The sequence below is a fragment of the Ixodes scapularis genome, unplaced genomic scaffold (assembly GCF_016920785.2).
Source record: "Ixodes scapularis isolate PalLabHiFi unplaced genomic scaffold, ASM1692078v2 PGA_scaffold1__304_contigs__length_218370807, whole genome shotgun sequence".
Taxonomy (NCBI): domain Eukaryota; kingdom Metazoa; phylum Arthropoda; class Arachnida; order Ixodida; family Ixodidae; genus Ixodes; species Ixodes scapularis.
In genome coordinates this window covers 130,552,566-130,577,892 of record NW_024609846.1, presented here as the reverse complement: position 1 = coordinate 130,577,892, position 25,327 = coordinate 130,552,566, and the positions used below count along the sequence as shown (strand labels likewise).

General features: G+C 41.5%; 1 protein-coding gene across 1 annotated transcript in view; it reads right to left on the bottom strand.

Moving 5' to 3' along the window:
* Nucleotides 1–4,294: 4,294 nt before the first annotated feature.
* LOC120848693 overlaps nucleotides 4,295–25,327 on the bottom strand; it is a 56,280-nt gene continuing 35,247 nt past the window's right edge. Inside the window, exons 2-5 of the mRNA XM_040220708.1 lie at nucleotides 24,222–24,355; nucleotides 13,974–14,057; nucleotides 4,772–4,880; nucleotides 4,295–4,338 (exon numbers count right to left, since the gene is read on the bottom strand). Of these exons, the coding sequence (XP_040076642.1) occupies nucleotides 4,295–4,338; nucleotides 4,772–4,880; nucleotides 13,974–14,057; nucleotides 24,222–24,355 (371 nt within the window). The remainder of the gene's footprint in view (nucleotides 4,339–4,771; nucleotides 4,881–13,973; nucleotides 14,058–24,221; nucleotides 24,356–25,327) is intronic.

Genomic DNA, 25,327 nt, shown 5'->3' with positions numbered 1-25,327 from the left:
TCAAGGTACCGAATCTGTCGTGCGAGCTAAATAAGAACCAATAAAAAGCTCTACAAAGGAAATTTTGTTAAAGGATGCTGTATGAGCATTAGAATAGCACATGCCATGCTAAAAAAAAAATACAAATTCTTGTTAGGTATGCGAGGATGACAGTGCTGTGCTGTTTCTGATGTGTCACAAAAAAAAAAAAAAGAAATCAGTGCCATACAGTGTTCCTTATAGAAGTACAAACTGTTGAATTCGAAGCCCAGAAGTTTTATTCAAGAATGTTCCTCAATACAAATGTATTTAGAGATCTGAGCCACTGACTCATACATGACTATGTGGCAAACATTCATTTTCATGTGGATTATAGTTCACAAGGTCTAGTCTGCATTGATTTATTGCATTCATGCTGAAACTGGGAGGGGTTCTCTGGGTATGAATAAAGAGATAAACATTTCTTGAAATCAAAACATTTGAGAACGGACAAAAGGAAGGATCTGAGAACGGTATCTTAGATTCTCTTCTTTTTCTTACAGTATCTTTAATGTTCACTTTATTTCACCTGATGCATTTAGTTTTTAGCGCAGCTCTTAGCACCCGTTTCCGCGTTTTGCGGCGTCGCTGTCGGCGTAACCGCCCAACTAAACTTGGCAGGAAATTGAATTAATGTTGTGGTCATGTGACGTTAATATTTCCGCTAAGTCTAGCTGAGAAACTGAATTTTTTTATGGATGACGTGACACGGTCATGCGACGTCATTTTCCCCGCTACTTTTAGCGGAAAAACTGCATTTGTGTTGAGGTCATGTGACATCAATTTCTGCGCTAAATTTAGGGGGAAACTTAACCAGCTAAATTTAGTGGGGAAATTTTCCCGCTAAATTCAGGGAAATTTCCCGCTAAATGGGAGGGAGCAGAAGAAAAGGAGGGGAGGGGGAGGAGGGGCATACCCTCCCATCCTCCTCTTCCAAGATCTGTGCTCTAATTTCACGTTACAGAGAATTGTAAACGTCTCATATTTCATCTCATGTTTATTCAACTTTTATATTGCAGGTGCGCTCGCAGCACAAATCTGGGTTGTGCTGATCCTCTACGCACAAGTTAGGAACTCCTGAGTGGCAAGAGTGGGAGTTTGGTCTGACAACTCAAGGGACACCATTGTTCAGTATTGAATTTTTAATAATCTTCTTTTGAGCAAAGTTAATTAAGCTTTGCTGCATGCAGTTCTTGTAAAAATAAATACCTGCAACCAAATTTACCAGGTCACGACATTTCGTCTGCTCTTAGTGCTCCTGGTGAGCCTCGGATAAGAGCTTACTGGTGTGCAAACATCATGCTTGTTTGAAACCACTCACTGATGTAGAGACTCGCTGACATCCAGCATTCCAATGAAATGCTGGATGTCCACAAGTCTTTCTTGAACAATGCAAGCGGGGAAGGAACCATACAATCGTATCGTATTGGGGGACATTCTACAGAGTGTTTTTTTCTATGTTTTACAGATTTTTTTAAAAAAGCCGTAAAAGCTACATTTACACGGTCTGTGCACGTGAGTTATATGGCCAGGGCGGCATAGTATAAAAGGCTAATTTGTAATGATCCGTCGGCTTATTACAGAGATGTGCCAGACTTCTTTCAGAAAACTAGATGGAGGTTCATTCTAGCGTAGTTTTATCCTGCGAATCTGAATATCCCGTTCGTTTTCCTCAAAGATATAACTAAACGTGTGAAAACACACAAAAACATCCTACCAACAGTGACATCGTAAGAAGACCTTTCGGCCGCCAAGCGTGTGTCGCTTAAGGGCCGCTCGTCCTATCGCAAGTTTTCTAGGTATATTCTCCGGCATTGGCACCAGTCGTGACACATTTTTCTGCCCTTTTAAAAAATAGCATGTGCGTGCATAGCTTTGATTGGCGCTGAAGATGCGTGAACAAAGATTTTGAAAGCTGCTCTTGTGACGTCGCTCTCTAGGGAAGTGCTTTCACAGCGCTTTAAAAATGACTATGCAGCCTCGATTAATTAAATTAGCAAATAATTTTGATATTTGAGATTCTGGAGGTCGAATGAAGAAGATTTAAAAGTGTTTACTCAAATAGAAAACTGATTCAGCCTCTCTCTAAGTATAGTATGTTCGTGAAATTTTTAATCAGTTAAAATAGACCCATGGTTCCAATTAGAAACTTGCTAAGCATCATCAAAACACACGAAATCAATTTTCTTTGTAAAGATATAAGACAAGAGTAGCATTTTATGGCGTTCTAAAAAAAATGGTCAATTTGAACGCGTTTCCAGACTTCCGTTTCTTACCAGAGCGCATCTTTGCACCTGCGGTCCAGCTGCCCGGTGGCCGCAGTGCGAAGCCGCCCCCTCGCCTCCCTCGTAGGATGAAGGGAAGCAAGGCGCACGTGTGTTGCGTGTCTAAGCCCCTGGGGAACAGGACCGTGGGCGCAGAGATGAGCTCTGATAAGAAACTGAAACCTAGAAACTCATCCAAATAAAGCTTTTTACAGAACGCATAAAACGCTACCCCTGCATTATATCCTTCTAAAAAAACTTGATTTTGTGGTTTTCAATGACTCAGCAAGTTTTTAATTGAAACCATATTTTCATTTTCACTAATTAAAAAGTTGATTAACAAATTGTATTTAATTATCTGACTGATCGTTACGACTAGGTCCCTATACTACGTACGCCTGGCCGTATAACTCGCCTGCACAAACCGCATTAATTTAGCTTTCACAACCTTTCTAAACATATATGTAAAGCTTAAAACTAAATCGCCCTGTACAACAGTGAAAAGGCGAAACCAACATGCTGGAGCCATATGGCTCCACCATGCTGGTATCGCCTTTTTGCTGGTATAGGATGTCCCATATTACGTTATGCATGTATTGTTCCGTCCGCCTACATGGTTCCGCCGTAATCCACTACGCTGGTATAGGATGTCCCATAATATGACACGCTTGTATGGTTCCGCCCACCTGTATCGTTCCGCCTTATTCCACTATACTGGAGCCGCCTTTTTCGCTTGTATAGGATGTCCCATATTACGGTTACGCTTGTATGAGCCTTTTCCGTCATCTTTCCATCATCGATATTTTCCAACAGGGAGGGGATTCTTTTCGGCTTCTGGTTGGTCAAGAGAGCATGCCAAGCCCTCTTTCCAAGTCTGCCGCACGCCCTGGCTCTGCCCGCGCCTCCCATTGACCAAACTCTCTACATATACGGCTCTGGTAATTTAGCAATAGGTCTATTCAGTAGATTAGATCAGCAGGCTGCCAGGTAGATAATAAATGTATCTCAAAGATACGCCGCTATGCGACCCGAGTCGGCTATGTCAACAATCGCACCGCCCTTTCTTAGTCGTTGTTCCAAGCGCTTGCGTGCCTAGTTTCCTTTCCTTCCACTCGCCCGGGGTGGTGCCCCGTCGCGCGTGTTTTAGGCCCCATAACGTGTCTACTTTCCGCCGGATGCAGTCCCTTCGCGCGTGTCTAGTTTCCTCCGGCTCCTCGGGGCGGCGAAAGCCGTCCACCCGAAATAATGACTACCGATCAAGACAGCAATAAATGTGTGTAGGTACCTTTCGTCACCATGACCACCGGTCAAGACAATAAATGTGTTCGCACCTTTGTTCAAAATTCTGTCACGTCTGTGTCGTGTCCTAAACAGCTTCGCTGGTCATCCACCTTCGCAAAGTAGACTGGCTCATGATTTTATTTTAGTATTTATTACATTACTCAACTATTTTAGCGTAGTATTTAGTAAGGGCTCAACTCTGAAGAATATTTCAGTAATGTAGTAGATTGTATTCACTGCATTATTGAGATAATCTTCAGAGTAAAGTATTTAGTACGTTATCAGTTACTGTATTACCTGGCACTTTGTTACCTGACTTAAATACCATTTTGAGTATATTGTACAAGTCTGGGCGACACGATATTTCGTCCCACGTTAAGTGCGAGCGAAAGGGAAGCTACAAGAGCGACTGCAACGCTTTCAGCAAGCCTACTATGTACGAGTGCTTATTAAGTGCAGGCACGGTTCAGTGCAACATTCTCGCGCTTGTAGTGTCGCCTTTGCTCACACTTAGATGAAACAATGTATAGTTTCACCCACAGCTAATGCGTTATATCTAACATTGAATGCAACGCACTTGAATAGTAGTCGACACTTGTGATAGGGTTTCCGTTTACTGAAGCACTGGGCGCCTAAGATGACGTCATTTTGTATGATCAATCAAAATTTTATTTCTTTTTGTTATGCATGTTTTCGTAACGATTATTATTATTCTCTTCTTCTTCTTCATGTCATTCGTTTGCTTCTTCTTCCTCTTCTTCACTGTCTTCTCCAGCTGAGAATAAAGCGTATTAAAATTGGTCTTCATGATCTTACTTTCAAATAAACACGGGCATTTTATTAGCGAACAAGCATAAATATGATAGCAAGAAGCGATAGTATGCCCGCGAGCTGGTTATGAGACATCATAACGTCCCTTTATTTTATTGCTCCTTGTCTCTGGATTTAGATTATAACAAATATGATATCATTTTTCTCATTTAAAAGTAGAAAATTAGATTAATAAAAATGAACAAAACAATTAGTCGGAGGGATCTATATCATAAACTGCAAATATGCGATGCTAATTCGAAACCAGGAGATATATTGTCAGCAAACTTGATTGGCGTCGAATCAAAAACGGTTTGGCGCCCGTTTCTACATGCGACATGCCAGTCTTGATATAAGATGCTGGTTTCTAATGAAAACAAACGATATTTACAACTTACCAAGCGTAATATTACGACACTCCGAGGGATCGCCAGGATTACAAGATCCATTTTTACACGACCCCACCAGGACTGTAACAGTTGAATTGTCCAAGTAATTCCATGACGCCTAAAGAAATTTAAAAAGTTATATATTCGTCAGCTTTTACAGACACATTTCTAGAATTATTTACTTTCTAAAAAACTGAAAACGTATAGTTAAAGGGCAATGTCCATTATTCGCTTGTGGGATAGGAAAGCTTACGTCCATTTATGTCCTACCCGCAGGTAATGTTTACGAATCACCGGAAATACTAAATTACTTCACCCTTTTGCAGTAATATTCGGAGCGCAGTAAAATATCCTGGAATTATTTATCTTCATCATGCGGTATATTAGTGTAAAGAGACACTACATCCATTGTCACCAGCAACGTTCTATTAGCCCTAAAATATATTTGGATGTCACTAATTAAATTGAGAAAATGACAGGAATCTTTTACGTAGGCTGCGTAGACAAAGTGTGGGCGATGGCTTCACACGAAATAGAAATCCCTTATCCGGTCGTTTTCGACGCGCCCCACAAAATAAACGCCGACGTTCGTTGGATTCAAACTGACTCTCACAGGCTTTTCTCCAACCCTTTTTCAATCTTCGCGTTTGTTTTGATAAATTAATTCGATTTGAATCCCATAAACTATTTCTGCGAAATTGCCGCGCACAAAAAAAGGTTCCAAGGGGTTTTTATAACACATATACAGCTTCAACCATAGAGTTGTCACAGGTAAATGTACAAACATGGGCTTGCGCCGTTTTTAATTTTATAATGTCTTTACTGGGCATTACCATACAGCAGTCAATCGAAAACATTCGTGCTTTAGAGTCCCGGATCGATAATATTTTAAAAACATCCTCTGGTTTGCCGTTAATAATTTTAAAAGAATTGCAGCATTACATGCATAAAAACGAGCGAGAAGTAAATAATACTGTACATCATCAGGCATTTAGAGATAATGTGCTCGTGGATTTTTTCTCGCCTCTAATAGAAGAATTGAAAATCTTTTTTTTCACGGCTAATTAATAGAACACAGCATGCAAACACAAGTTGCTCAGAACATTCTACAGATATGGGTAAAGAAAAGTCAGAAACATTTAATTATTCTTCCTATGCACTTTCTAAACACCAAAAGTTAGTTCTTAAGAAGTGATTAAAATTTTTCCCAACTCCTCGCAACAATAGTGATGATTTCGAATTGCACAAAGGATTAAATGAATTGGCACGGCAATTGCTCTGTAAGGTTTTTTTCAAAGGAACTCCTTATCAAGAGCCTTTATATAAACACAAATCCTATTGGATTCCACTGTTAAATAAACAAAATGTTAATGTCATAAAATACATAGAAGCGGTCCAGAAATATGTTTTATCGGCTTATAAAAAACAGAGACCACTTAAAAATAATTTAACTTAATACAGATCAACAATGTTTAAAAACCTCACTGATAGCAGAGATATCATAATAGCCCAGGATGACAAAGGTGGAGGTATATGTATAGTTAACACAGCCGACCATATATCGGAAACTATTAAAAAACTGAACGATACTAAGTTCTACAAAAAAAAAAGACACCACATTATGATCCAACTCTTAACTTTCGAGACAATAAGAAATTAATTAAACAACCTAGTAGATAATAATAAAAGAGAGAAAAATATTTCAAGGTATCTCATTCAGCAAAATCCGACACCAGGACAGTACTATATGTTAATGAAAGTACACAAGCAAAATCATCCAGGTAGACCAATCATTTCTGGAATAGGTACAAATACAGAAAATATTTTCGAGTTTATTGGCGAATAAATTGAAAGTACTGTAGCCGGTGCCCTGTCTTACGTAAAAGATTCCTCTCATTTTTTTTCAATTTATTTAATGACATCCAAATAGAATTTAGGGCTAATAGAACGTTGCTGGCGACAATGGATGTAGTGTCTCTTTACACTAATATACCGTATGATGAAGGTATCCAAGCAGTTCTAAATATTGTTAACGTAAACGACCTCACTGTTAGTAAAACCTTCTTAAATATTTTATACACGTAGCTTTAGAACTTAATAACTTCACATTTATGAATGAACACTATTTACAGATACATGACGCAGCAATACCGGGGGATTCAAGGAGACGGCAGGCTCTATAAATCGACCGGAAAATTCGGTTTTCTAACCTATCGCGCTACGAGTTTGTGCAGCGTTGCCCCCAGATGGTGCTTTTTTTTTCTTTTTTTTTTGTAAAATTTGCAAAGAGCGAACTTGCCTGAGGAAAAAGTAAAGAAAGAAAAAGGCTTAACTCCTATGTAAATACAGCGACGCTATCGGTCTTCAAACAACACGGCGCCGTTTCGCACGGGAGACAAGAGTTGGCGCAACGAACGCCACCAACCAACGAGCATACGGCGCCGAGAGCCAGCGTCTTTAGCAGACAATCTTTTCGACTCAAAAGCGGAGCGCGTTCCGCGGGCGGCGACAGTCGCAGAAACAAAAACAGGCGCGTAAAAACAGGGAACTGCAGTTCCTTGTCTGCTAAAAAGGCCGGCTCTCGGCGTCGTCTGCTCGTTCGTTGGTGGCAGTTGGCGTCGCGACCGCTTGCGCCATCTCTTGTCTCCCGTGTGAAACGGCGCCGTGTTGTTTGCAAACCGGTGGCGTCGCTGCAGTTTCATAGGAGCTAAGCCTTTGTTCTTTCTTTACTTTTTCCTCAGGTAAGTTGGCTCTTTGCAAATTTTACACAAAAAAAATGCACCATCTGTGGGCAACGCTGCACAAAGTCGTAGCGTGATAGGTTAAGAAACCGAATTTTCCGGTCGATATAAAGAGCCTGCCGTCTCCTTGAATCACCCGGTAGTATCACGTTTCTCTCCCTCCTATGCACATATCTATATGATGTCTTTAGAAGAGCGGCTACTAAACTCCTTTCCGCTTAAACCACTTTTTTATAAACGTTTCCTCGATGACATATTTATAATCAGGAATAATGGGAAAGATAAACCCTTAGAATTTGTTCATTTTGCAAACAATTTTAATCCACGTATTAAATTTACGCATAAATACTCCAATACAGAAATCGAGTTTCTAGATATTAAAATAAGACTTACTAAAAATGGTTTGAAAACAGCTTTATATCGAAAACCTACAGATAGACGTCAATATCTACATCATAAAATCAGCCATCCTATACAAAACAATAAAGGTATACCATACAGCCAACTGCTTCGATTACGACGCTTATGTTCAGAAAATAAGGATTTTGATATAAAAGCTAGAGCACTAGGCGAGGATTTCATTAACCGTGGATACCAATTACCGTTAATAAATAATTCAATATCTAAAAGTCGAGCGGTCTCTCGGAACGCGTGTTTAGTGGAGCGACCGAAATGAAATAACCATGAATTACGGCTAATCTTACCTAACCAGTCAAAACTTCCAAACGTAGATAATATTCTTAGGCGACACATGAATATTTTACACATGGACACTGCTTTAAAGGATGTTATCCCTCGACCGCCTGGTATAGTTTTTAGGAGACCACGTAATTTATTGGATTTTCGTAGACAGACCAGAAACTCCGTCGGACGTAGCTTGGTCCATCTTGGTTGCATAAAGTGCACTAATAACCAGTGTAGTTCATGTGATAATATAATAATGGCTAACTCTATTCGTAGCACAGCAAAAACTTTAATTGTAAAATAAATGGTACCTTTGACTGCAATTCGGAAAATGTTATTTATTTGATTCAATGCAAAAAAGGCATAATTCAATACATAGGAGAAACTAAAACAAGCATAAGAAAACGCATGAATCTACGTAAAAGTCGTATACGCAAACATGTTGCCCGACCAGTTTCTCGTTACTTAAACTCCACAGAACATAGCGGACTTTCAGACTTAAATTTTATTATACTCCAGGGTGGCTTTCGAACCACCAGAGATCGTAAAACTAAAGAATCTGATTTATTTATAAATGTAATACTTTAGAACCGAATGGCCTTAACAGCTCGAGAGGGTCATTGCCGTCTTTTTGTATGGACATTTATTTGAGATCTTCTAATCAGTGCCCCACTGTTGCTTTTTTTTTTCTTGCTTGATCGTTAAATGTGACACGAACAAACGCTTAACATTAAGCCTCTCATTGGCCTCACATGACACCAAGTATAGTTGGATTAAGTCCAACAACATGCCCCAAAACTGGTTTTGTGATAATAATGGCTTTAATAATATTGTATTTGATTTTTTTCAATACTATTTACTGCCTGTTTTATCGGGATGTATTAAACTTTTAAGCGAGAATTTAGTTTAGTAAATACCCGCTAAACGGTAAGCATTTTTTTTAATTACTTCTTCTTTTGTGATCGTTTTTTCGGTGATTAAAAGAAAAAGAAGTGTTCTTTCTCGGACTGAAGAAGAGCCAACCAGGCTTGAAACGTTTCCATGCACAACTTTTCTGGTGACCTTCCCCTCGATTTCGACGACCATCTCCTTAAGAGCAAATACCTTTTGGAATATGTATATGTATACATGGTGTCACAAAAAAACAAATACACGTTCTTTCTACCACAGAAATAAGCTAGGCATCGCCGAACGCTCATCCTCCGCGCAAAGGTAGCGCTAGAGGTCACAACTAGATGCCAAAGTTTCAGCCCGATCTGATAACTTAATAAAAAGTTATAAGTAATTTTTTGAACATTTTAATGGGAAAATGGTGGCCGACGGAGTTTTCGAATACATGGGGCTCTATGGGCACCACAAACCGAAAACGGGCGAAAATGGGCTCTATTTTCCCATTGAAATTTTCAGAAAATCACTCATAACTTTTGAATAAGGTATCGGATCAAGCTGAAACCTTGGCATCTGGTTGTGGCCTCTAGCGCTACCTTTGGGCGGAGGATGAGTGTTCGGCGATGCCTAGTTTACTTTTGCGGCAAAAAAAACAACCTTTAAATTTGTTTTGCAGCAGGCTGCATATATATATATATACATTTCTGAAAATGTTCGATTCTTCAACCTTTTTTCTTTAACAATTTAAAAATGAAATCGTCCGCAATTACTTGTTCTGTTGCACCCGTTTGTGCAGTACGGTGCAGTGTCTCCGCGGTGCTTCGCTGAAAACTACGTCGAAATGCGAGAGCATTTTGATGTTTCCTCTATGAAGGCCAGACTCCACTGGTTAAGTTGAGACAAGCCTCGTTTCCTCACTGAGTCCTTGGTGGTAGCAGAACAAGCCCGCTTTTCTTCTCTATTCCCAGCCAAACGCTGTTATTTTGTTTCCAGCGTGTCATTTATTTATTTTTTATTTATTTATTTATTTATTTATTTATGTATTTTTCTATTTTACCCTCAGGGCGTGAGCATTACAGAGGGGGAAGTGGTTGCATGAGATATCGAAAATACACAGACACAGATACATAGGAAATACATCAATGTAGATTAGAAAAAAAATATGTTCCAAGGCTTTTTTAAAAAGGTCGAGATCTATGAACGAGACTACGGGTGCAGCCAGGGGGTTCCAGTCAAAGTATGTAGACGGCATGAAGGAATGGTGAAAGACGTTGGTGCGAGCATATGAGATGCCAACTTTGTTTTGATGGTCAAGTCTAGGTGAAACGTAAAGAGGAGGTATTATTAGCTTATTACGCAGCGTCTCATTAGCGAAATAAATTTTATGAAACAAGCTTAGGCAGGATACTTTTCTACGAGTTGATAATTCAGGGAGAGAAAGAAGACTTCAAAGTGCTTACGCTGGCTGTCCGATGGTAATTCGAAAATATAAATCTAACAGAACGATTTTGGACGGCTTCAATCAGATCAATTAGTACAGACTTACCAGGGTCCCAAACAGAAGATGCATATTCCAGCTTTGATCATACAAGGGTTTTATAAAGAATTAGCTTCAAAGACTGGGGTGCTAAAAAAATTCCGTTTAAGAAAACCTAGCATGCGATTAGCGTTGTTAATGATGTAGTTAATGTGAGTCCTTTATGATAAATCAGATGTAATATGAACTCCTAAATACTTATAGGCCGTAATTAATTCAAGGGGATGGTTATTTAGCGTATAATGGGGTTGAGAAGAAGTACAGCGGGACACTCTCATAACCTTACATTTGTTAGAATTTAGTATCATAGACCACGAGTCGCACCAGTTGGAAATAGAGTTAATATCGTTTTGTAGTAGGTTAGAATCAAAATCATGAGTAATTTCTCGATAAATAACGCAGTCATCAGCAAATAAAGAAATTTTTGAGGATACATGAGAGGGTAGATCGTTAATGTATATAAGGAATAAAAACGAACGAAGCACAGAACCTTGAGGAACACCTGATGTTACTGATACCATAGCAGAGCTTGAATTATTCACGTTGACAAAGGTGCATACGGTTCGTTAGAAATGAATGTATCCACATGAGTACCGCCGGATCAATATTTAGTTTACTAAGCTTGGACAAGAGTAAGGTATGGGGCACTTTATCAAAGGCTTTAGAGAAGTCTAAAAATATGCAATCTACTTTGGAGCAAACGTCAACGATAGAATGAAGGTCGTGCGTGAATGATACAAGTTGTGTTTCGCATGAGAATGTCTTTCGAAAGCCGTGTTGAAGGGGACAAAAAAACTTAATTGATTCTAGAAAATTGACTATGTTAGAATAAATGATATGTTCTAAAATTTTGCTTGGGACACTGGTCAATGAAATTGGGCGAAAGTTTCGAGGGTTTAATTTATCACCTCCTGTGAACTGGGACCACCTTGGCTACCCTCCAGTCACCGCAACTTACGGAGGCAGCTGAGCGAATGACAATGCCGAAACATATGTTGAGAACAAAAACAAAAACACTCTGAATTATGACATTAAGCAATGCAAAACGTCACGCTTACATTGCTTAATGTCGCAACTCAGACTGTGTCAAACACATAAAACAGCGCAAAAGAAGAGAAGGACAAGACGTAAACAGGACAATTGCACAGTATGTTTTTTTGTACTTTACTTATTTTTCGCTATTTTATATGTTTAACTAAGATGAACCAACTAGCCCAACAAAATACCCTATCAGGCTGCGTTTTTGGTCTAAATATAAGTTTCAGCATCGTGATTTGTTGAGCGGCCTCCCTGATAGCTTTCAGCGGACTAAGAGGCGCCATGCCAGAGCTTGGGAAACGCCGAGCGAAGGGCGTAGACACATCCGAGTAGGCCACGCACCCTCGCCCTTAGGCTCACTTCCAGGTGGCGCAGCCTGTACCACGAGCCACAGGCTTCTCTGTTCGCATTTCATTTTTCCCCGAGAGTACATATGCAGTCAATTTCGACATGATTTCCTTTCTATTCATTGGCTGCAAAAGCTGTGTTTGTGTTAGCAGTGTTTGGAGGCCAGGGTGAAACAAATCATTTTTTTTATTTAAAAAATCACATTTATTTGTTTTATGGTTGATTATTTGGATTTAAATAAAGGTGCTTAGAAAAATGTGATTCATTAACATTGTATGTACTTTTAAACATGACAGGTTGATAAATCACTTCGTTCGTTCACTCAAAACAGTATAGAAGAAATGATTTCTGTGCATTTAAACTTTTTAAGTACAGTTTAATAAATACATTTTTATTGCTCCTAATCTTACTAGATCCAAAGCAGCTTATTTTGTTAGCTAGTTGAAAAGCTTCATTTGCTTTCTCTTTCACGGTCTGATTTGCTTGGTATACGACATTACTTTTCTTGGTTTTGTTTATTTCGTATTTTGATTTATATGCAGAAGACATTATGCAACTAAAAACAAAATGGAACGTAAAAAATCAAACAAAAAAGCTAAACGCTCTAATTTCTTTAGAAGAGTTTTATATGTGTTCAACTTGCTAAGAGTATTTTTGTTTTATGATTCTTTGGTTTAAATACAAAACAAGTGCACATGAAAAGCTTCCAATGATAGACAAACAATAAATAAAAAGTATTTGGAGGATTATTTCTGCGGAAAAAGTTAAATTTAAATCATCATTGCAAAACCGGTGCGACTGAAATCAAGATTTAAAGAAACTTAATTTTTATTCTCCATTTTGTTGAAGGCTGACCGCGTGTCTAAGGCCGCAGTCACATTGCTTATACATCCTACAAAAGACGCTGTGTCCACTACGAACATGTATCCCAAAAGTGCCTGCAGACTCACCTCCTACATGGGCAAGGCAACCTACTCTGTCACGGAGGTTTGAAGTTGCTTTTATTGTGGTTTACGTAACATATAAATCGCATTTTATATGCCCCGCGTAAAAAAAAAAAAGATAAAAGAGAAAAATAACTACAAAGTATTCGCATTGTCTATGGCCAATTGAATGTTCTTGGTTATTGCTGGAACAGATGACTCCGTGTTGTTCCTCCGGGTCGGGTAGGCAGCAAGGCAATCCGACCACCAGGTTTACCTAACAAACCCACAGGAAACCCAAACACACCTCTGTGCTTACCCCACTATGTTTGATACTGTCCAGAGTTGACAGGGTTGATACAATCTGACAGGCATAGCGTGACACACTGCTAGAACAGATAAAGCTGCAGCGGCATCTGTCAATCTGGTCATCAGACATAGATGTCGGTTTGGTTGGGAAGGCGCCAACCAAACTCCCAGTATTTTTGCTCTGGTAGCTGTTTAACAAAAACGAAGTTACGTTTTTAATACCAAAACTTTATAACGGTTACATAAATACGTTTGTGAAAAATATTTCATTCTGCTAGGTGTAGGCATCCTTTTTATCCATGAACAAGATTGCTAAACAACGTACTCTGTAACTGGGGAATAAAATTATTTTAAGCAAACTATCAAATTGTAATTGATATATTTGATATCAATTACAATGGATATTACCGAGGATGAAAATCCTCGGTAATATTACGGTTCTACATCATCGTAGTCGGAAATTTAAATTATTGCGAAGGTTAACTCTTTGTTAAACCTAATACTAAAGACATATTGGGCCAGGAATGCAAAAAATAAGTCCCTAAGGTTCGAATTGGTGCCCCATAATACTGTATTGTTATGGTTTATAATTCTTCCGTGAATTAAAACAGATTCGGCAGTTCTGCTAAAATCAATTTTTATGACGTTTTGCGCAGGGTCAAATGTTCCCAAAATCTTGGGGATGATTTTATGGCGAGAGGCAATCACTGTAAGTACTAATTATTAAAGCTGTAAAAACTTACGAGGCATTCGTTTCCATTCACATCCGTTTCCTTTATCCCCTCTGGGCAAGATTTTGTACAGTTAACGGTCAAGAAACCACCACCCTAGAAGTGTAATACTTTGTATTAGTTTTAAAAACGTAACTCTCAAACAAACCTCTAGGGAAGTTCCATACTTGTAACTCAACGTTAAAATATAAAAAAGAAACTCTTGCAACAGACAACGATATTTAGGGTTGATTCAATTTAAAGTTGAATATCAATATCTAAGCAATATACTTGTAGTTCTCTTCGTTTTTTGGTAATGTCGCTTGACCGCGGTTGTTATGGTCTTTACAGGGATACTTAACAGGGGTTGGCCAAGGTTTGCCGTGGTCCACTTGTTTATGTTTGTTCATCATTTTGATTATTTTGTTATACAACCTTTACAGAACATTTACCCACATCCTAAAACCGTTCTATAATGACGCGTTCATAGAAGAACCAGATGCAGTCTAACTATACTTCGTCTCACCTTAGCATGGACTTACTTCGAAAGCTGTGCAACCGTGACCAGGTAGCCTCGGCTGCCTTGACTGAAGGCATAGCCTCTTCTATACTAATAAAGCCTGGCAGTTCGACGACGGATCCATAGAGTGCCCGCTCGCAAATCTGGAGCGCGAGGATCTGGTAGCACAGAGCATTTCCCAGGGAACATGGTCGTCAGCGCACAGCTTTTGCAGCGGCGAGGACCCATGGCTTTCAAACCCGACAAGTTGAGTTGAGTTGAGTTGAGTGTTGTTACACACGGGAAGAGGGGATGCCTGCACGTAATGTTAGCCTCCTTGGGCAGGGGCAAGACTCGCACAGGCGGGGAAAGAGGGTGAGAAAAGAAGAGAAGAGGGGTTGGGGGGTGATTTGGTCACCAATCTCTGGATGGGTAGGGTCGAATCAGGAGGCTATTTTCTTGAGGGAGGGGGGACACTGCAGAACTGTCTTCTGGTATGGAGATCACAGATTAGTCGATGGCAGTTGAGACGAGAAGGCGTGACTGGTCTAGGTGGCGGGCCGGTGGGCTAGAGGCGCGTTGCAAGTCCAGTGGCTTTGAGGTACTCAAGAAGAGATTTATAAACAAGTTCTCTTCTTCGTCGACCTCCGGTAGGAAAAAGGATATCGTTCTTTTGAGTCACAGTTGTGCTGGCACTTAGGATGGTGGTAAAAAAGGACCGTCGAGCTTGATCGTAGTGAGAACAATTTAGGAGGACGTCGTCAAGGTCCTCTGGGACATTGCACTTGGCACAGTTGGGTGTACTAGACCTGGAGATCTTGTGAAGTGTCGTTGATGTGTAGGCGCACTTTGCACGAAGGCGATGGAGCAGCGTGGAATCTGGTCTGGTTAGTTTTGACTCGGGGAGCGATGGAGGAGGATTCCCGCTTGCAACTTCTGTATGGGGGTGACGCATTGTGGTAATTAATTTGCACAGTCTGCGCGCTTTGCAATAACGTGGGATGAAAAGACTGGGTTCTTCTTCCTTGTGTGCCTTTGAAGCAAGGGCATCGGCGCGTTCGTTTGCCGGGGATACCCATATGTGACGGAATCCATTGAAAGGCCAACTGCCACCCTCGCATGCAAAGTTTTCGGGCCTTGTCGGCCACACATTGGGCCAGAAAAGGAGCTTGGTCTGAAGCTTCCAAATTGGATAACGCACTTCGAGAGTCGGAGAGAATAACAGCCTTGCAAGGATTGAGGTTGTGAAGCGCATCTAATGCCGCTGCTAGTGCAGCCAGCTCCGCTGTCGTTGGCGTGGTTGCGAAGTTGAGGCGGTGTGATGCTTCGATTCCGGCATCAAGAATGACGAATGCCGCTGTAGATGTTGCAGTTGTGGGATTCGTTGACCCGTCAGTAAAAACTTGGAGCCAACCATTGTACGTGCTTGTCAGTTGGTCAGCTGCAAGCGACCTTCCGACAGTGGCCGAGATAGAATTCTTCTTCGGGAAGTAAGGAAGCGTTTCTTCTACAATGTACGGCGGTTGGGTTATGAAAGGTGCCGGAGGAAAGTGATGGCAATTAGGAGGTCCAATTTGTAAGTTAAATTCTTGTACACGTCGAGCTATCTGCGAATCAAAACGCTCTTCAATGTTGGACAGCAGTGATGTCGCAGATCGTGCTCCATACATACGAGTGATATGATTCATTGCTCTTATTCTTATGTGCATAGCTACTGTTTGATCCTTGGCCTCTACGAGTGTCGCCGTATTGCCCGCGAAGCGTGGCAGTCCAAGGCACTGACGGAGGGCAATACGGTGAAAACGTTCGAGTGTGGACATTTGATGAGCCCTGATTGTGATGAGAGGTAGGCTGTATAACATTCTTGAGAGGATAAGGCCACGATAGAGAATCAGAAGTCCCTGAGGAGGCAGTCCAGATTTCTGGCGATGGAAGTGATGGAGCACAGTTAATAATTTAGTGCACTGCGTTACAATTCGTTTTATCTCGGGTCTCCATGTAACGTGGTCATCTATTTCCATCCCCAAGTATCGGTACGTTGAGACTCTTTGGATCGGTATTCCTTTGATGGTTGGTGTATTTGCAACTTTGCGGTTTGGATGTCGACCAGGGCGGTAACAAAGGAAGGCTGTTTTGCTTGTAGATAGAGTAAGTCCTAGTTCTTCTAGAGTAGAAGTCGTGAAGAACTTTCTGAAGCCTTTTGCCGATGGTCCTTGACAGTCTGGATGGACCGACACACCAAATTGCCACATCATCGGCGTATATCGTCATGTGAACTGTTGTACTGGACGTTTCTGCGGAGTTTATGCATAGCGGAAGTTCTGCCATGGTAAGGTTAAACAGAAACGGGCTCAGTACACTTCCTTGGGGAACGCCTTGGGTCACCGACCGACGAGTGCTTAGACATTCGGCAGCTCTTACTGTTAGGCTGCGGCCAGTGAGGAACGCGGCGATATAGTCATATGTTCTTCCACCAATTCCGTACCGTGTAAGTTGACGCAGAATAGTATGGTGTGGCAAGGCATCGAAAGCTTTGCATATGTCCAAAAATATGCAGTAGACTGTTTGGTGAGTTGAACGTGCATTTTCAAGGCTCGAAACGAGATCAGCAATGGCGTCAAAGGTGCACCTCCTTCGTCGGAATCCGCAGAGTTGATCTGGCAGTGCTCCTTTGGATTCAAGCAGCCACGTAAGTCTTGAAAGTACTAGTCTTTCCAATAATTTCCCGACACAACTGGTGAGAGAAATTGGCCGGTAGGATTCCATCCGATCACCGGGTTTTCCTTGCTTTCTGATAGGAACCACTACAGAGGTGAGCCATGCTGCAGGGATTTTTGCCGTTCTCCATATGTTGTTGATAGACTCCAGTAAGGCTTCTCTATGCGGGAAAGAAAGATTTCTCAGTGCTTGAAACGTTACGCCGTCCGGTCCCGGAGCGGTTCGACGGCGCGAGCGTCGGAGGGCAACATCAAGTTCAGTGATGGTGAAGTCAGCGTCCATTTCTGAGCAAGGATTTGTTTTCGATGGAACTGGAGGCTTGTCCCTGTATCCCTGTGGTGGCGGAATCGGGGCAGCGAACGCATCAGCAAGAAGCTCCGCGGTTTCTTGAGTAGTACGGCCTAGGGCTAGCGCTAATCCTGCAACGGGATGCTCGGGTTGCTTTTTATCCTTCAAGACTCTGACGATCCTCCATGCTCTCGAAATACCCGATGGGGAACCAAACGACTCACATAGTTGGTTCCACTGTAGGCGTTGGAGGCGCTTAGTATATCGGCGAAATTTAGCATCGATCTTGCGATGTTCATTCCAATCATCCAGATCATCTGTTTTTCGGGCTCGTCGCTGTGCGCGGCGTCGAGCAGCCCTTAGGTTTAGGTACATGAGGTCGGGAACAGGCCGGGTGCATGGTACTCTAATGGTCTTTGTTGACAGCTGAATGGCTCGTGCAATCATGGCTGTTGTGTCTTCTGTCGTGCTGCCAGCTAGAGCAAAGTCCATGTGAGATCGGAATACATCCCAGTTGGTAACTCGAACCTCTCTGTAAGTTTTGTTTGTTTTTTTGGCAGACTTGCTGGTAATCATGATCGGTATATGATCACTGCCCCAGGAATCGGCTAGCGCATTCCAATCTGCCAATATATCCGGGGACAGGAACGTCAGGTCTAATACACTGCGGCCAACTCCAGGTCTGATGAACGTTTCCGCACCGTCATTAAGGGCCTCTAAATGAAGTGAAGATGTCATACTATCAAGACCAAATCCTCTTGTATTTTTGCGGTCACCCCATATCTTGTTGTGGGCGTTGAAATCTCCACAAAGTATAAGATGACCTCTGCTTCTCTGCTTTACATCGGAAAGCTCTCCGACATCCCATTTGCAATTTGGAGGGACATACACTCAAACGACTGTGAAGTCCACGTCTTTGTATCTAACAGATACAGCAGCATATTCAGCACTACTCTTCGAAACTGAAGATAGGTCTACTGGCGATTGAGGAAGGCCGGCGCGAACAAAGACTACAGATCGTGGCTTGAAGTCCTTCCTTTTCGTAGAACTGTAATAGGCTACGTAGGGCGACAGGCGGCAGTTGGATGGATCGTTGTTAGGTTCCTGTATCGCCAGAAACCCGACAAGAAAAGAAGCTGTAGCGCCAAAAACGCGAGGAGCACGACCGGACATTCTATCGCTCGGGAGAAGGGTGTTTCGGCGTCTGGTCACAGCGGGGCGCCCATCCCGTTGCTCTCCTTTCATCCGTTGTCTGCCGGTCTACATTTTCAATTTCGGCGGCCGCGTCTCGTGGCGATCAGCCAGGCTTTGTCAATATAGATGAGGTTATGCTGGAGCACTCGCTGCACGAGTGCTCGTGCAGCCGCCGAGGCTTCATCCAAGGCAAATAGCTCGCGCTATTAGCACGCGCGGCTAGCAATACTCTAAAACCCATAATGCTCGCAAACGCTTTAATTTCGTGAATATCACGAATGGAGAAATTCACAAAATTTAAGGGCACGCGAAAATTTCCCGGCTTTTGGAATTCGCGAAATTTAATGGCCGCGCTTATGTCCTCTGCGACCAATTCGCAAAAAATAGGGGCCGCAAAAATAAAGGGTTTTACAGTAGTCCATGCAAAGGACTTGTTTTAAAGGCATACTGAACCAAACAATTCGGTGTTCATAATAAGTGGCGCACGTTCTTTCCACGAGCCAGCAGCCGCCGGTGTGCGCGAGCGCACACAACGAAATTGACGTGATAGTCCCCCATTCGCGTTTATATTGGGGTTGTGTGGATATCTAGACAGCGTGAAGTTGGTCAGCCATTTCGAATTAGCAACCAGCCACTCGCTGTAGGTGAGAAATTTACCCAGCGCAGTACAACCACTAGCCTGGTGTCATTAACGTGCACCACGCAGATCGGAACGGGCACGCGAGCTTTCGCTCCACGTGCTCCGAGCTGGTGTGCACTAGCCCACTCGGCCACCGATTCCCCTCCCCCCTCCCAATTCGCGCTTAAGATGACAGTGAAATGTATGGGCTTCCGGCCAAAGGAGAATAAAGACAGGCCCTTCATTTCAACAAGTGAAAGCTACGTGCTTATTAGACCAATTAATTGCTTACCTTTTACACCAAACCCCATTCTGGAGATGAAAGTCTATTCTCTGTTTCCCCGGAGCCCACACATTTCACTGTCATTTTAATTGTGAATGGGGGACTATGACGTCAATTTCGCTGCGTGTGCTCGCGCACACCGGCGGCTGCTGGCTTGTAGAAAGATCGTGCGCCACTTATTATAGACACTGAAATATTTGGTTCAGTACATCCCTTTAACGAAACTATGTCGACGATAAAACTCTTTCTTCATGCCTGCGTCTTATCTATTTACTTATTTATTTAGCTCGTGATTTGCATGTGCTCTCGAGCAGATGAAATAGAACATAAAACCACGCATTCAAGCCACTACCGTTGACAGCGTTTTACACTATAAGTATAGAATGGAGTATGAGAGTTCATTATAAAAATTTGGCCACACAAATTAAATTATAGCGTCCTCGGACTACTCACCACGTGATAGCAAACCATGTATGAAAGTGAAGGTAGGACCAGCATAAGCCTAAGGCGTAGCTTTGTTTTTTATGATGGTGAGTTTTAAGTAGGTTAACTGTAAGATGCCGCTAGCACAAAGTTAGTACAACGGCAAAGGTCAGTTTTCTATAGGGGGATTCTAGAAAGAGCCTATGACGGCCATAAGCAAAATTCCATAGGAAAGGCTTATTATACCCATGGGCCCGTTTGCTCAAATCCAGTTAACTTTAACCTCGGTTAAAAGTTAAGCGCCCTTCCCTACTAGGTACCTACAAGTACCTAGCCAAGTTTGACGAGGGCTGGATAAGCGATAGCTTCGTGTTTTATTAAGGGGTGGTATAGGGTGTCACCTACTGGTTGTAACAGTTGTAGCGTGAAATATTTTCCAGAAAAGAGGGGACCCAAAAACGCGCGCTACCGGGTTTTCGCGAAGCAGCGCGGCATACATTTGAGCTTAAGAAACAGTTATTGTTGCTCGTGGTATAGGTATTTTCTTTGGAAAATTTCTAAATGCTTGGCTGTCTGAAGTGAAGACAAGCCTCGTTGAAATTTCATTCCAAGTTCGAAAGAGGACGACGAAGTTCAGTCCTAGAAACGATAAGGAAGAATGGTTGGCCAGCATGTAAGAACTGCATATCAGACCATTATGAATTGAAAAAAGAGCTCTGATTCGGTTCCAGTTAAAATATACCTATTAGTAAATTCACCAAGCTTCGAGGAGAACGCTGGAAGAGTAATTCTACGATCCGCGCTCGCTCGCCTTCCTCTTATAAAAGATTCGAAGTAAATAATCATAATAAGGTTTTGACGAACGCGCGTGCAAGGAAAAATTTGTTTTAGGCTTTTTGTTTTAGAGCAATTACTACAGCAGACGCCACTACGTGCAACGCGTATAACCACACTCGTAGCACGCACCTCGGTGCTTGGGGAATTTAGCAAAAGGTATATTGGGACGCCGTCTGCTTTTGTGTGCTATCAATACCCGGCCGATTGAGTTAAGGCAATCCACTTTCCAAAGACGTTGCCATGCCGACAGGTACCGCGTTCATTTAGGCTTAGGAATGGCCAGAATCGAAAGACCGTCTAAGAAATGCGGCGAGGTCCTTGCTCATACTTTACGATTTAAAAGCGGTAAGGCAAAGCGAAAGCCTCCTGCACCATTCATTGCTGACTAACGCGACCGATATTGCAGCTACAACGACATATTAGTTCAAAAGTGAGCAGCGCTCACTCAATGGAATGCCGCCATGTTTCCCTGCTGTCCTTACTCTGCCGGTGACGTGACCTAAACTTTCCCCTTGTAGGGAAATGCGGTAAACTTCGAACCGCGGTTAGAGTTAACCAGCTTCGAGCAAACGGACCATGGTAGGATAAAATGTGATTGCCATCCGCCCTATATAGTCCTGCTATTACCAGCTTACCCGCTGACAGGCAAATTCAAATTTCATAAGACAAGTCAATTAAATCTACATAACAAATTCGAAAAATCTAGAAACAAACAAAAAAATTCGAGAATTACATATTTCACAAATTATCAGCGGAGAAATCGCATTATAATTTAATGCGCCTGCACCCACTGCAAATATATTGGTTTGCTAAACATTTTTTACTTTTACATTTATGAAGATTACCTTTTAAATTTGTGTCATTTTTAAATAACCCGCATTTATTTTCAGCATTTCTATAACCAAACGACAGGATCACAGAATTCGATGACCTTACACGCCGGCCCACGTGACGTAAATTGTTGCCACTACGGGTCCGCATCCGATGCATAAATGGTATGGCGGTCAACACATCAGTTGAAGACGCCTTTAAAGCACCGCAAGCGTTTTGAATGGCGAGGGACAAATAAAGAAATGTACAAAAATGGCCGAGCGCGGTAAAGGGTGAGTCGCCCTATTGTTGCCGTCGCAGGAAGTAAGGTTCCCTTTTCTTTTATATGTAGCCCGAAGTTCGTCTAAATAAACATCTATTTTCAACATTACATTTACCTTCTTTTTATGTAAAACAATATGTGGCAAAGGCAATCTATTTTTTAGGTAAAGTTATACACACTACTGTAACAAAATGCAATTTCGAAGATTCAAACAAAACAAAAGGACCCAAATTAATAACCTTAACTTAGACTCACAAAGAAAAACAATTATGTTCAAAGTTCGACATACTCCATATATGCCTACAGGCGCCATCACCTAAAATAAAATTGAAATATTTTATGGATGCAATTGAAACGTTAAGTGTCTGGTTAACTGTATTAAAATAAGCACGCGCGTCGGCGAGCGAGCGCGTGCGAGGCCGAGCGGTCACTGCGCTTGACTTTCGTGCGAATGCCCCGGGTTCGATTCTTGGCAGTTACGCGTCTTTTATTTATTCTTTCGGTTTATTGTCTTGATAAATTCGAGGACCGTGCGTCTTGCTCGAGGTCCTAATGTTTTAGCCGCCGAACCTTCTACGTCGATTGTTCCAGAAGCCAACGCGTGTGCGTAAGGGGCTCCTCGTGTCGACCCAGAGTTCGATCCTGCTGTTACACCGACTTCGGCGCCCGGGACGAATTCTGTTGTTATCTTCCGTTCAGTTTTGGTTCTGGACACAAGCTCGCCCCATTAAACGTTTCTGTTTCCTCAGTTATTCTTTGTTTCGTCACCTCCTCAGTCGTGACAATATGTCCTGGAGTAAGTGTGTTTTGCACTTTTTCCAGACTGTCGAACAGTGAAGTTACAAAAGAGCTAATCGTTAGTAATTTGTTTGTAAAGATATAACCTTCAGGTGGATCGTATGGATCTTCGTAATTGGATTACTGTCATCTAGTGTTGGTAAAAACAAAACATACATAAAGCAATTACATATTTTAGGGGAAACGTCTTTGCTAAGGGTTAACAGAAAATGGAACAGTTGTTTTGAATACATAAGAGAAATCCAATTCAAAATGTTTGTGAGTATAACTTCTACTTCTAGCGAAAGAATAAACGAATACCGACACACTTGTAGCATAAAGAATAAAACGTATACCAACACGCTCCTCACCAATAGAATAAACCTCTACTTGCTTACAGGTACTTTAAATACACTGTACAAATTAAAAAAGGGGTCGCATTTTTGAAGTGATTCGCTGCAGATTACTTCTCAATGCAACGGAATTTTGTCTTTTTTTTTAAATTAAGGTCATATTTCGCTGATTAAATTAAAACGACCATCATTCCCACACTCGACCCTGGCTCGTAGCAGAACGAGCCCACCTTGCTTCTTTGTCCTAGCCAAAGAGCCAGGTCTTATTCAGTTTGCCCTTTTCTTTTTCGAGGCATTATGAAGACCACCGGGGCACTTCCAGCAAGCGTAGACTTCTATCATAAAACATTTAGAAAGTGCGCCTTCTGTTGAAAGCTTTGGAATCTCCGCACAATGGCAGGCAGGAGCGCGAGCTCCTTCTGCCAGTTGGCACCTCGGCAGCACCGGCCCTCGTGCAGGTGGAGCAAAACTTGAAGATACGCGTTCACGCTACTTGCACACATACGTGGTATCACTTGGCGAAAGAAATTTTATCACATATTGTCGCATTTACAAGTCTCCCCTTGGTACGGTGGTTAAGCGTCCTTGGGGTCTCGAGTTCGACTCCCCTTGGGGGACGTTTGGAGGTTTGCTCCTTTTTCTCAATTTATCTATTTTCCATTTACAGGCACATCTTCATTCGTTTCGTGCTACAGAAAGATTTTTTCCAAAGAGGGTATGCCGAAATCAATGCAATCGCATTTAAAATACATACATATGATACGATATAACCTCCGTCTGAAAGAAAACTGGTTTGTTTCACTATCACATCCTCTGTTTGTTTGTTTTTTAATATGACAACAAATTATGAACTACCTGTTGGAATTACCTTTTCAAGAACCGTTTCGCTATTTATGCAATACCGCTTGCGAATATATGTGCCTTTGTTAAATTGTTTTTCGCTCTTCTCTATGGGATCAGGACAGTATAATACATATACGTCCACGTAAAACCTCTATTGTTATACACTAGTTTTATTGTCGCGTTTTTGTCGTATGTTTAAAGTGGCTTTTATTTTTTCATAGCCGTACAATATGTCGTGTTTTCTTTTTTTTAATTTGTGCTGTACTAAATATTTTAATTAACATTCCAATTGCCTCTAGACATTAAAATATTCAGGCAAGTAGTAATAGACATCTAGTGGAACCTAATACCTACCATAAAACCCGTTTCTCCGTCTCCATCGAAATAGGGTAATAATTGACGGTTGCACCCTTTAGAGTCCGTGTCATTTATCAATGACTGTGGAGGCAAGGTTACAGGTGAATTTTCATCTTCCTTCGCAAATGAACCTGGGCAAAAATTTTAATAAAGCAAAAGACAGGCAGGATGTGAGTGTTTTTTTTTGTTTTTTTTTTCTTTTCACTTGTTTACTGTTTACAACTGACAAAACTGGGCACAAACGTCACGCAGCGGAAATGTGGTGTTTCACCTTGCTCCACTTAAAAAAAGTTATATGAATAAATAAAATTTATCAGGATCTTTAAAGAGCGGCTATGTTTATTACAGAATTAGGGGCTATCAAAATACGCACTTCAATACATGTGTTCGACTTCATATAAAATACCCAACAAGATATGTTGAAAAATCGATTTTGTAGACCCTGTAAAGTGAGCTCGAAGCATTGGTGTCCACATTGTATGTATATTTTGTTAGAGATCTCAACAGTATTCCTCACTTTAATCAACTTAGAATATATCATCTGGATGCAACTTAACTTTATGTAGTTGAAGAGAGACCTATCAACATTGTGCGCATAAATGTTTGTTCCAAAGTTTTGATTTATTAAAAAACAAACCGTTATCCTAAACATTTCCAGAGTTTCCAATGACGTCGTTTTTTTTTAAATATATTTCACAAAGATATTACTTGGCGATGGTTGGTACTTTCTATTTAATCAGCAACGAAACATTTTAACGAATTTCGTGCTGACAATGTCCGGAACGTGAACTTCGAGCTCCAACCGTATAGCGTCTTAGATTTTCCAAACACTGAAGCTTTCGTGAAGAAAAGTAAACTGGTATCAGAAACAGTGAACATAAAATATAGCTGTTGTTCGCCAGGACAGAGCACAACAGGTTTAAAGGAGCTGTGCAACGATATTCAATTGGAATGTTTTTCTCTCTACACGAGCTTACTGGCACACCTGGGACTCAAGGATACTCACACGCAACGCCATTGGCCAAGAAACTCCTTTGTTGCGGTGAAATTTCAAGGACAAAAGCGATCATTTTCATTCAATCTCTCTTTTGCAAAATGTGATG